Genomic DNA, 12,307 nt, shown 5'->3' with positions numbered 1-12,307 from the left:
AATTAAAAATAATTTAATCTATACATTCCCTGGAAAGCGCATGTTACCCAATTAACATATTAACGCAAGCACCGTAAATTGGCTTTTAGCGGGATATTTCAGGTCAGTGCAATTTTTTAAAAAATCCGATCATTAGATTAGTTTAACAAACCAAGTCGCCGACAGATGTTTTTTTTTCCAAGGTCTAAATAAGAGCTCCCTTGGACTTTGGACCATTTCTTATATGCTATTGTAGTTTTAAACCCTTTCCCCCTGTTGTTGGTTTCATTGAATATGTAAATATATGTAAGGGCGGGCTTGTTCCCTCGACCAATTAAAAGAGAGAGAGTGGTCAAGTGTTCATTACGTCACGACAATTGGGGCCAATCACCCAAAGCCTGTCTTGCTTCGCCCCAGCCACTTTGATTGACAGCTGGAAAGTTTTTTTGCACTTTCTCTCCAGACAGCGCGGCTAGAAAGCGGCTGAAGTGATGAGAGGGTGTTATTGCCTCAAGCTGGGGCGGGAAGGCGACAGCTCAATATGTCTTTAGCCCGTCGTTGTTAAAAAGTCCAAAATAATGTCTCAAAAATCCTCAGAACAAGAACTAACCCAACACCATTTGTTTTAATCATTCTGTTTACCTTCTATTTTGGAACAAAACACAAATATTTGCTTCAAGTAAAAAGGATCAGAGGAAAAAATAATCTGGATATTTTGTTTTGAGGGACTGATCGGAATAGAAGTGAAGCAAGCTGCCGTTGTTGCTCTGTCTCTTGCCTGTCCCCTTTCTTGTGAGAAGTTGAGACTGAAAGTGACCACTTTTCGGTAATGTTAGCGGTTGGACAGATGGACGGGAGCCGGCAGAGCGCGTTCGTGCTGAACAGCCCACCGTTAGCGGCCCTGCATTCAATGACCGAGATGAAGAACCCCTTGTACCCTTACTCTATGCAGCCCGGAGCTGGGACGGGGGCTGGGGCATCATCAACTTCATCGTCCCCTAGCCCACCAGGTATTATCAGTGCAGCTACCACCGCGGCGGCGGCGGCAGCGGCGGCGGGGCTCAAGTGCACGTCCAGCCTGCCCGGTTTCATGACACAGCAATTGTCCTCCGCCACTCCTCACGGCATTAACGATATCCTGAACCGTCCCGTGATGGTGCCGGGCGGGGTAGGTGGAGGAGGAGGAGGCGGCGGTGGCGGAGGCGGAGGTGGAGGTGGTGGAGGAGGAGGGGTCGCTTCCTCTTTGCTTTCAGGAATCCCGCGATTTAACACTAGCCTGAGTCCCCCGCCACCAGGCATGTACTTTAGCCCGGCGGCAGCGGCAGCAGCAGCGGCGGCGGCGGCAGCTGTGGCCCGTTACCCCAAACCGCTGGCCGAGTTGCCGGGGAGGACGCCTATCTTCTGGCCTGGAGTTATGCAGAGTCCGCCATGGAGGGAAGCCAGACTGGGCTGTTCACCCCGTAAGTATAAGCTTTCTGTTCCCCCCTCTTTAAGCGGTCATCTAGAAGTACCTATTGCACAACTTGATGAATTATTTCGTTTTACTTGTATCCGGTCCATACAATTTGCTATTTTAAGCGATGGACTTTTGTAAGTGAATTTTTCATTCAAATCAAGCGTTATAATTGAACACCTTCGTGATATTTTAACAGACACGTTCTGGGGGCAAATTAACAGTTTTTAGATTAGATAAGATCTACCGCTCAGCATAGAGTTGAGGCGTTATCAAATTAAAACTGCCTTAAACAAGTATACTTAATACCTCAGATAGACCGTAAATTATTCGATATACTATAAAAAAGTGTCTTCCTTCTAAAGATTTTTTGTGCCTAACGAGGCGTTGTTCTGCCTGGTTCGCTTCGATAGAAATATTGTTCGTGTTTCTGTTTGGTATTATTATATATGCAGATACTGTATATCATACACTACCACGTGTCAACTTCTTTAAATTTGCATGGTGTTGCTGTAATCATTCTCAGTTCTTTTTACAGATAATTAGCGAGTAAATGTTTATTGCTTTCTTTTACATTTACTGTGCTATCTAATTTCAGATCAGGGCGCCATGCTGATTGACAAAGACGGAAAGAGAAAACACACCAGGCCTACATTTTCGGGGCAACAAATTTTTGCATTGGAAAAAACTTTTGAACAAACTAAATATTTAGCAGGGCCTGAAAGGGCGAGACTGGCGTATTCACTCGGAATGACGGAGAGTCAAGTCAAGGTAAGATGGTTCTGAAAATTGTTTAAAATGCAGCAAAGTTTAAGATATTTCCAAGAACTGACGCGCCAAATGGGAAACATATCCTACTTTAATGAGAAGTGAAATAAATTCACAAAACATCAATTTACTCTAAGAGATTAGGGAAATATACACGTAAAATAAAGAAATTAAAATAAATTATTTACGAATTCATTACATTTTACGAAATGAGATGATGCAGACTTTTTCAGATTCAAAGTGGTCATTCATTAGAATATTTTTCTATACCATATATATTTTCATTTGCCATCTACCGTTCGAAAACAAATTGTTTTAAATTTATAGCAAAAGCAACACGCTATACACTGTCACTTTCGCTCAGTTTAGACGTATGATCTTGCCTGTTGTATTTCGAATGTGCTGCGTTTTATTTGCCGAAGGTGGCAAATTATTTCGTTGTTTTTTCATACTTGCCGTGTTCGACAGCAAGCCATGATCTTAAGATATGAGATTGAAATTAATCTGTTTCGGAACTTCTGGCGGAATTGTTCGTCCCTGTAATTTCCTCCCCAAGATGACCAGTTTTCGTAGAAAGTGTTTCTATCACCCCAGTAATTAAATTTAAGTTACTGACGGTATAACTAAATATTTACCTTACGAAAACAGAGGAAAACGATCGTGCATTTATGATGTTACCAATTCTAAACAACCCGCCTGTTAAATAAATGATTGATTCATTTGCGCGCTTTATTGCTAGAATATAAATTAATTTTAAGGCGTACAAAGTGAGTTAAGATTAACCAGCCGCAGTTTATTTTTTGCTCTCCGCTAACAACATGGTTTATAGCACAGAGTCCTACTAGACAGGCTGAGAATGGAGAACGGGCAATATTCTAAAACACGCATGAATATAATTACTAAGGATGTCATATTTTAATATATAGTAACGTGATTAAATGTACACCGGAACGCTTAATCTCTGCAAAGATGGTGGTGGATTAATAGCGTTATATTGGCGCTGATGCGAGAAGGGGGTTTGCGTGCTTAGCAACAGACAAGTGACAGTATAACTGAACCCGTAGGACATTCTGAAGCTGGAAGATGCTGCTGCACTGGGCTTCTGTTTCTCGTTTCTCAAATTACACCCGAGTAAATTCAGCTCTCGTCATTCGCTGCAGATGTCAAAATTGCCGACCTTAATGTTAGAACGAAAAGGGAAGTGGTAAATATTTTTGACAGGGGTTGTGCTACTCGGAGGCGTCCGCTTTCACTGTTGGTAGTCTTCCATGAGCGAGGCGTGAAAGCGAAAAATGGTGGGTGATCTTTGTTAAATAGGGGAAAAACTTTTTCTTTACAAACCCACCCTGCATTCCTTCAGTTGCTGACAACTGTGGACTGGCCTTCTCCTTTCAGGTCTGGTTTCAGAACAGGCGGACGAAGTGGAGGAAGAAGCACGCGGCAGAGATGGCGACAGCCAAGAAGAAACAGGACTCGGAGACAGAGAGACTAAAGGGCACCTCGGAGAACGACGATGACGACGATGAGTACAACAAACCCCTGGATCCCAATTCCGACGATGAAAAGATTTCCCAATTACTAAAGAAACACAAACCCACTACATTGCACGTCCATACAAGTGAAAACGAGAGTTCCTAAGAGACGGATATTTCTGGTCCCACAGAATTTAGCACTAAAATCTCTCCCTACACCACTCTCTCTGTACATTTTCAGAGATGTATATATTTTTATAGTCTATATAAGTTATGGAAAGATCTGTAAGCTCCGGCACTAAATGCCATGGCTCTACTCATAAGGACAGAGCGCATTTGATCTCCAACAACGGGCACTCTGGTTGGTGGAAAATTTTTATACCTAGATAGGTGTACAGTAATATATTCAGATCAGAGCCTGGGCAGGTCAGTTGTGGGTGGAGAGAGGAAGTATTGGGAGCTCCGCGACTTGTAAATAACTCGTGTATTAAATATCGAACAGAAGAAAATTACTGTGAATATTTATGTGTAAAATACATTTTGTATAAGGAAATATCCGTTTAAATTAGCGCTTGATTTTTACTGTATAGATTTCGTTTCGATTTTCGTGTTTGGAATCTTGTGGAGTCTGAATGCAAGTGTTGCCAGGATTTGTCTTTGTGGATTAAAAAAATAAGATATTTTTAATTCGTTAGCGTTTAATAAATATTATAATTCTAATAAGTTTGCACTTCAGCAGCTTTCGCGAATTCTGTTTACAAATGAAGCTTTGTGCAGGAGGGTATTAACACTTGATCCACATCCTATTTATCTCCTGTAAATTGTAATCTTCTTCAAATGCACCGGTAACCTTTTGCATTTCATAACCGGTTATTAACGGTGCTGAACGCTACGGTGAGACGAGATATTTTAAAATGTCTATTCTAAGGCCGCATTGAAGGACATTAAATTTACAATGGACTCCATCCTAGAATTGCCCGGGGATCTTGATTCAGTGACCAAATAATGGTTAATGAAATCAGACCTTTTGTACTGAATTTAAGTGTCATTTGGAGATTTGGCTGGTGGAACTCGTCTGGTATTTCTGGGGATTGGAAATTCAAGTGGTGCACCTTAAGAACAAAGTATGACGGAGGGTCATTAACATTTCGAGCGGCTCCTTTCTGGTTAAGTAAGCATATTATTCAGTTTGGACTCTCCACGCTTGATTGCGCTGGATTTATATAATTCAGCCAGCTGGATAAAGAGGCACTTTCGGTTTAATTCTGAAATACAAATATTTAATAGACGGATTTGCAAAAAAAAACATCTGCTCCAGATTTGAAGGAATCCGTCGAATTAAACTAAGAAGCTGTTCAAATGTAACCAAGCGGCATCAACGGTGATTAGGGGAAATTAGACAATGTCATTTACTGCCATCACGAGGACATCTTCTGATTAAGTGTATCGCCTTTACTTTGCCACAGTAAACTGATCAATTGCCATGAGAACCAGCAGGGCTTTTGTACTCAGGCCGTGAGTTTAAATGTGTGTAGCTTTAATGAGAACATCGAATGAAATTACATGCACCCCATTCATTGCACAGCCGCTTTCGCGGGAGAAACATACTGTTTGCGTGGAGAATATTCCTATCAAGTGCACGGTGAATTGAAACCGATGGAGAATCTGACTTCTTTTTTAAGGGTAGGATAATTAGTTTTAACATAACTGTGCGGACAGGGAGGCGAAATAGCAACATTTGATGTGCAGGTCAAGAATTAATGGGGGAGAAAGTACAAAAACGTAGGGATGTTGGCTCTGTCATCTCCAAGTCTAACAAATCCACGTTTAGAATTAATTGCTTTATTGAATTTCCTTAGTTTTAAAGTACGATTTTGTTTGCTACAAGCGGGAGAAAAACCTCATTAAAACAGCACAGGGTCTCAAGGGAGGGGCAGGTATCGGGAGGAGACACACTGTGGGGTCAAGGGGCAACAGCTGACACAGGTAGAAACCACCCCAGGACATCAAGACTCACGGCAGTAATTCTTCATAAAGAGACGCCACATGGAGCGCCATGTTTTAGAGTTGCGGTTACTTTCTCTCTCCAGTGAAGTCTACAGGGAAAGAGCAGCAGAGACACGTGCAAAACAAGTAGAATGCCTGCGCAGCGGAATAGCAAACCCTAATGACAACAGATATCCAGTGACAGGATGCTTGCTCTATCTCTAACGATCGTTACAAAATAAAAGTCAACCGAAAGGATTACTTTTTAAAGATGATTTAAACCAGGTGGTCAATTTTCATTTGCGCGCCAGTGCATATTTAATCCTGATTTACTTGGGCACCTACTCAATTTATTTGGTGCCCGACCCTTCCACGTGAAAACCTGTAGGAATTAAGTTGACAGGCCATGTTATGTGTTGTAAATTTCTACTTAGGACTCCGGTGTTGATTTAAACGTAGCTCACTGTTAATGGTACGGCACTCTCAGTTCTCTAGCGGGAGGTTTTCAAGAAATGGCTTGTTCGGTTACTTCTAAACTGAAAGCGGGACTTTTTTAAGAGCGGATATAATAATTAATATCACGTGGGACGTCTTTTTTTTTATCAGTTATATGTAAATAATACTGAGACCGAATTTAATGTTGTTATTGGCTGAACCTGTTTCCAAACATATCCTTCTGGCTGTCACTCATTTTCTTTTCGTTTCCAGGTGCCTATTGTTATAGCAGTTAGGTAGAAAGCAAAATCTTCAAAATTAGTGACCTTCTTCCAACAATTGAGACAGTATATTTCAATGAGCGCGAAGTAAACGAAGTTCAGTAAATTTTGCAGATTATCGTCACCGCCGTGAGAGAGTAAGGGGACTTAAGGTGTCCCAAAGAGCTTCAGGAACGTGCAGTCGGACAGAAAGCAGAATCAAGGCATAGCTAACAACGTGTATTTCAGACAGGAGTTTTAAGGGCAATTCGTATAGAATCTCGATGTCATAGTTTGGTCGGTTAAGTTGCAACGAAGGCATCAATAATTGACTTACTAGTAAAATCTTTTGCATGACGTCACTGCGTATCATACAATATATCAAACTATCTGACGTCACTTCAAAACGCCCTGTTTTAATAATAGAGGATATGCGGAATTCGTTTAGGTTCACACTCACCCCTGACTGAATGAAAGGAGAGATATGCACGGCGCACAGTAAACCAGGGTTGAGCATGAAATTAGGACAGTCAGTATGAATAGAGAATGGACCGACGAGACACTGCGCCCAGAAAGCGCTTTTCGATGTAAGAGTAAAAGATAAATATTGCACAATATGTTACAAAATTATTGGTTTAGCTTTTGCTAAAAATTGTACAGCCGACCTAAGCCAGCAAAATAATTGTTTATATATAAATAAAAACAGCTTTTCGTGAACAAAATTGAGAAGACTTTTTAAAGTAATTTGTAATGTTCCCCTCAGCGTGGCATGTCCTGCAACAAGTGTCTTTGGTCTCCTCAAGGGCCGCCCGGATTCTTTTCAGTGCGATTTCTGTCTCGTGAGCAGCGTTTTGCCAGGGTTCGTGGAGTCAGGAGACATGGATATTTCACAAAGGATCAGGCTATTTCCCACTGAATCCCACACCACCACCATTCAGTGCATTGAGGAGAGATCAGACACCACCAGAGGATGCTATTTGTTATTGACGTTCCAGGGACTTTAAAAAACCTGCTTTGCAGGCGGTGACTGCACACAAGTCGACAGCTTTGTATTGATTAAGATGAAGGTCCGGATTGGTTCGATCGTTTCCCAATAACCATGTTCATTACATGCTAATTTGGTTCAAAAGGCAAGAGTTCGTGTGTGGTCTCTTGCTGAGCACAGCAAAGACTAATAAAACAATCTTGTTTCCTCAAAAGTGCAGCTCAGTAACAGTGAAAGACATTAAAACCTAAACGATGGGACAGTTCCCGAATCATTTATCGTCGGGAAAAAAAGTTTAAAAATCAGTTCCGTGTCGAAATTGATACTAACGGAACAAAATCTGCCTTAAACGACAGATAAAAAATAGATAAAATGTTCAATCGAAATATTTAGAATAGCTGCATAAACACAAGAGATTCCACAGATGTTGAAGATCTCGAGCAACACACAAAATGCGGAGGGAAGTCATCAAGTCAGGCAACATCTATGGAAGGGAATAAACAGTGGGCGTTTCGTGCGAAGACCCTTCGCCAGGAGTAAATACGCGGTTTTCCATTGACGCTGGTCTTTTAGTATTTACCTGAATTTCAGCATTTCTGCTTTTCATCGTTCACTCTATCGGCCGATCCCATTTCTTCTTAGAAGTTCAAAGAATTAAATTAATAAACACCAATTTTAACCATTTACCCTGTACCATAAAATCTGATTTTCTCAAGTACTAGGAACATTCTAGAATTTAATTTGGACCCCAGCGCATTTGAATCAGTCACTAACTTGTAAAACAGCGGAAAAGATTTGCCCTTTCCTGGGCGAAACAAAGGGGAAGTGAGTACAGAACCCAGTTTCTTGTTCAGTAACTGTCCGACAATCCATAGATCATTATGTAGTTACACAGGTCAACAAGCAAATCTGAATCGAGTATAATTTGGTTTCTTTCCCCATTCAAGCTAAATCTAAATATAGAACCACACTGCTGTGATTGATAGCTACTTTGATTTATTATTCCATGTGATTTGGGATTAGCTGCCTTATTAGCCTTCTAGCAAGATAACATGTCCAGTGAGGACTCAGCAAACATCGTTGGGCTTTGGCGACTGTCATAAGGAATCACAAGGAACTGCTGAAGCTCTCTTGAACTAGGACAAAATAAATTTAGTGCCAAGCGTGACCCAGACAGCTACTAGTCTTTTATATCTGTTTATGGGATGTGGATGTCAGTGACAAGGCCATCATTTGTAGCTCTTCCCTTTTGCCCCATGAGCTATATATTTACTAGCAATTTCAGTGGGAAATTAAGAGTCAAGTACATTGGTTCTACTGGAGTCGAATAGCTCACGTCAGATAAGTATGGCAAATTTTCTTCTCAGAGAACCAGGTTTTTTAAACACTAGAATCAGATAATTTTAATAATATCCCATTGCTGCTAGCACAGATTTATTTAATTATCTGAATCTGAATTTCCCAATAGCTTTGTTGGGATTTGAACTTACATCTCTAGATCAATAGTCCAGTAATATAACCACGATGGTGCAATATCTCTCAGTGAAAATGGTACCAGAGTTTAACATTTGAATTCGTATTAAGTAAATTTATCAATTATATTAGAAAGAGCTTATTTGTTTAAAGAGAGATGTTCTGAATAATCTGTTGGGTTAGACAGCCAAACATTTGGGAATATTAAAAATACAAATGAATGCAATATCAAAAGGATTAAAGTACTAAAAGTAAGATGCAAAATATTTCCCTTCTCAATCTAAAAATTTAAAATATTCTTTTCAGAGAGATGCGGATAATGTAGATGCTTGCTTGATATCACACTAAGCTTTCTTAAGTTACATTTCTGTATCTTAAAAAGACTGAGATCTCTGAATGAACATGGGGCTGGATTAAAAGTTGATTGAAACAACACAGGATCCTTGAGAAATTCAAGGTCTAATATGGGCCAGATTCGGATGTGAGTAGAAGGTTCTTCAGATTTGATCAGAATCAGGTTTATTATCACTGGCATGTGACGTGAAATTTGTTAACTTAGCAGCAGCAGTTCAATGTAATACATAATCTAGCAGAGAAAAAAATAAAAAAAAGTAATGATAATAAACAAATGAGTAAATCAATTACGTATATTGAATAGATTAAAATGTGCAAAACAGAAATACTGTATATTAAAAAAAGTTGATGAATGGTCCTGTTGCTCTACATTAATATGATCAACATTAAAACTGTGAATATCAGTACCAAGTTTAAAGTTATTGCTTTGCCTATAATACCAAGGAACAAAGTTCAGTCAGGATCGAGAAGGAAGTAAAATATTTCAGAAAGAACAAAAGCAGTCTAACTGTTCTGCAACCATTTGAGAAACATGCTAAGTTTATTTGTGAAATACTGGCTTTTGCTTAAAAATATGCAACATTTGCAATGAATGAGGCAAGTTTAACTGGAAGGTTAGAAAGGGACACCAGTGTGGGTAATTAGCACGTTTTCAAAGATTGCATTATATGGCAAAGCAATTAGCCTATGAAAGAAATAGATTTATATTTATAACTATATTATATCAATAAATTATATTGACGTAGTGCTTCTCACAATCTCGGGACGGTACAATCTTCCTTTACCAATGAAATAGTGTAGTCATGGTTGAATTGTATTGAATATTGGAACAACAATATTCCACAAACAAACAAACAAAAAGACCAGATATCTTATTTTGATTAGTGACATTGGTCGAGAACATAATATTCCCCAGGACAGGGAACTAGGGAGAACACAGCTGCTGTTCTTCAAATAGTGCCCTGGGATCCTATACACCACCAGGGATGACTGATGTGGTTTGGGAAGAATGCTTCTCTGACACTCCAGCATTTCTTCACTGCTGCAGTGAACCTAGATTATGCCCGAGATTACATCACAAGGTTTTGGGTTACTGTTCATTAATTCAGGGGAATTGAATATAATGTTCCAGAGACCACAGGAACTTTACAATGCATTGGTCAGAATATTACTAATGAGAAAAAGCTCACATAACAGAGAGTGCAAGACAAGACAAATAAAAATTTTGTTAACATGTGAAGGGATTTAGAATGAGGAATGATTAAGACAGAAGTTTCTTATTAATTTATATGAAATATTTCATAACTTAGACAAAGATAAATTAAACATTTTTTCCAATTACATAAGGGCATGGAACCAGAGGTTAGAAAATATACCAGTGTAAAGTAAATTTATCAGTGATATTAGAAAGAATTTCTTTATATAAGAGGAGTTAATATTCTGAATAAATTGGCTGGACAAGAAAATAGAGACAAAACTTCCAGGGATATTAAAGGTACAATGGAATGCAATAAGGGAAGATCTAAAGTAATAATAGAATGTTGCATAAAGTCATTTCCTAGCTCCTGATATTTTAATGTCCTTTTTTATCTTCATAAGTACAAATGTAAAATGGAGTGAGAAAAGGACAAAACATCTGATTATATTTAGCTTCCATTTATCAGCTCAGAAGCAACCCCAACAGCAAAACCAAGTACATTTATATTGTACCTTTTATAGAAAAATGTTCAAGGTTGCTTCACAACAGAAATAAACATTAAACTCTGGAGGGAGAGATTGGAAAAGACTGCAATTATAGCTAAAGAAAATGAATAGGATTTTAATGATGAGAAAGGGATGGACAACTAGAATGATTTAGAGGCAGACCTGGAGAGTGGAGCAGAGGTATTTGAAACTCGCTTCAGCAGTTTTGGCTCAAGTTTTCAATCTGCACTATTCCATTGATGTTAACATCATCTGGTGAGACACATATTCTGATATAGAAAAATAATATTGGAACAGTTTTGATCATTGAAGTGATAGTATCATTGTCAAAATTTGTTGCAAATTCATCACAAAACTGATGGCAATGTCGAGCTTTTTATGTGTGGAAATCCCAAAGTTATTTCAGGTGACTCTGCTCACCTTCAAACTATGAGCTGGTTACAGCTTTCCCTTTAGAATCAAGAGCAGTCGCTTAAACTAACACGAACTTAAGATGTTTACAATCCAATCACACCATTACATATTTTTAAATTCCTCTGATCTTTTCTTAATATTCAATAGCTTTTACAGTGTATTAAGTTGTAACAAACTATTTATATCAGAAAAGTAATTTTACAATTTTATATTTCAGTTATTTCACATTAATAGTTCAAACCTGATATTTCAGCTTCTGATTTAATATTCCAATCTTTATTCAACACTATATAATATTTATAAAGTTAATTAAAACATATGAGTTTTATTCCCTTATATGTAGACAATGAGAATTCTTTAAATTGACTGGTTGTTCAGCCAGCTTGATACCACTATAGCTGACGCTAGAGATACCAATTTCACTTTCAAGGACTTTTCATATCATGTTCTCAATAGTTATTGCTTATTTGTTTACTATTATTATTTCTTTCTTTTTGTATTTGCAGCGTTTGTTGTCTTATGCATACTGATTGAGTGCCCAAGTGGTGTGGTCTTTCACGGATTCTGTTATGGGTATTATAAGACCACAAGACATAACAGCAGAATTAGGACATCAGGCCCATCGAGTCTGCTCCACCATTCAATCATGGCTGATCCTTTTTTTTCTCTCCTTCTCAACCCCAGTTCCTGGCCTTCTCCCTGTAACCTTTGTTGCCATGTCCAATCAAGAACCTATCAATCTCTGCCTTAAGTACACCCAACGACCTGGCTTTCACAGCTGCATGTGGCAACCTTTGGCTAAAGAAATTTCTCCGCATTTCTGTTTTGAAAGGGCGCCTCTCTATCCTGAGGCTGTGCCCTCTTGTTCCAGACTCCCCCACCATGGGAAACATCCTTTCCACATCTGCTCTGTCTAGGCCTTTCAACATTCAAAAGATTTCAATGAGATCCTGCGCTCCTGCCCATCCTTCTGAATTCCAACGAGTACAGACCCAGAGCCATCAAATGTTCCTCGTATGATAAC

At 39.1% G+C, this 12,307-nt stretch overlaps 1 protein-coding gene across 1 annotated transcript; it reads left to right on the top strand.

Annotated features, from left to right (window-relative positions):
• The first annotated feature begins 447 nt into the window (after positions 1–447).
• Positions 448–4,438, top strand: nkx6.1 (NK6 homeobox 1). Its single transcript, XM_073041843.1, has 3 exons — positions 448–1,439; positions 2,031–2,203; positions 3,596–4,438. Exons 1-3 carry the CDS (start codon positions 809–811, stop codon positions 3,836–3,838), a joined length of 1,047 nt encoding a protein of 348 aa, XP_072897944.1. The 5' UTR covers positions 448–808; the 3' UTR covers positions 3,839–4,438.
• The last annotated feature ends 7,869 nt before the right edge of the window (positions 4,439–12,307 follow it).

This window comes from Hemitrygon akajei, chromosome 4 (genome assembly GCF_048418815.1).
Source record: "Hemitrygon akajei chromosome 4, sHemAka1.3, whole genome shotgun sequence".
In the NCBI taxonomy this organism is placed as follows: Eukaryota; Metazoa; Chordata; class Chondrichthyes; order Myliobatiformes; family Dasyatidae; genus Hemitrygon; species Hemitrygon akajei.
This window is presented reverse-complemented; position numbering and strand designations above follow the sequence as displayed.

Coding starts and splice junctions, on each gene's coding strand:
- nkx6.1 (XM_073041843.1), top strand. CDS start 809: ATGTTAGCGGTTGGACAGATGGACGGGAGCCGGCAGAGCGCGTTCGTG. Junction 1,440..2,030: donor CAGACTGGGCTGTTCACCCC/GTAAGTATAAGC, acceptor ATCTAATTTCAG/ATCAGGGCGCCATGCTGATT. Junction 2,204..3,595: donor TGACGGAGAGTCAAGTCAAG/GTAAGATGGTTC, acceptor TTCTCCTTTCAG/GTCTGGTTTCAGAACAGGCG.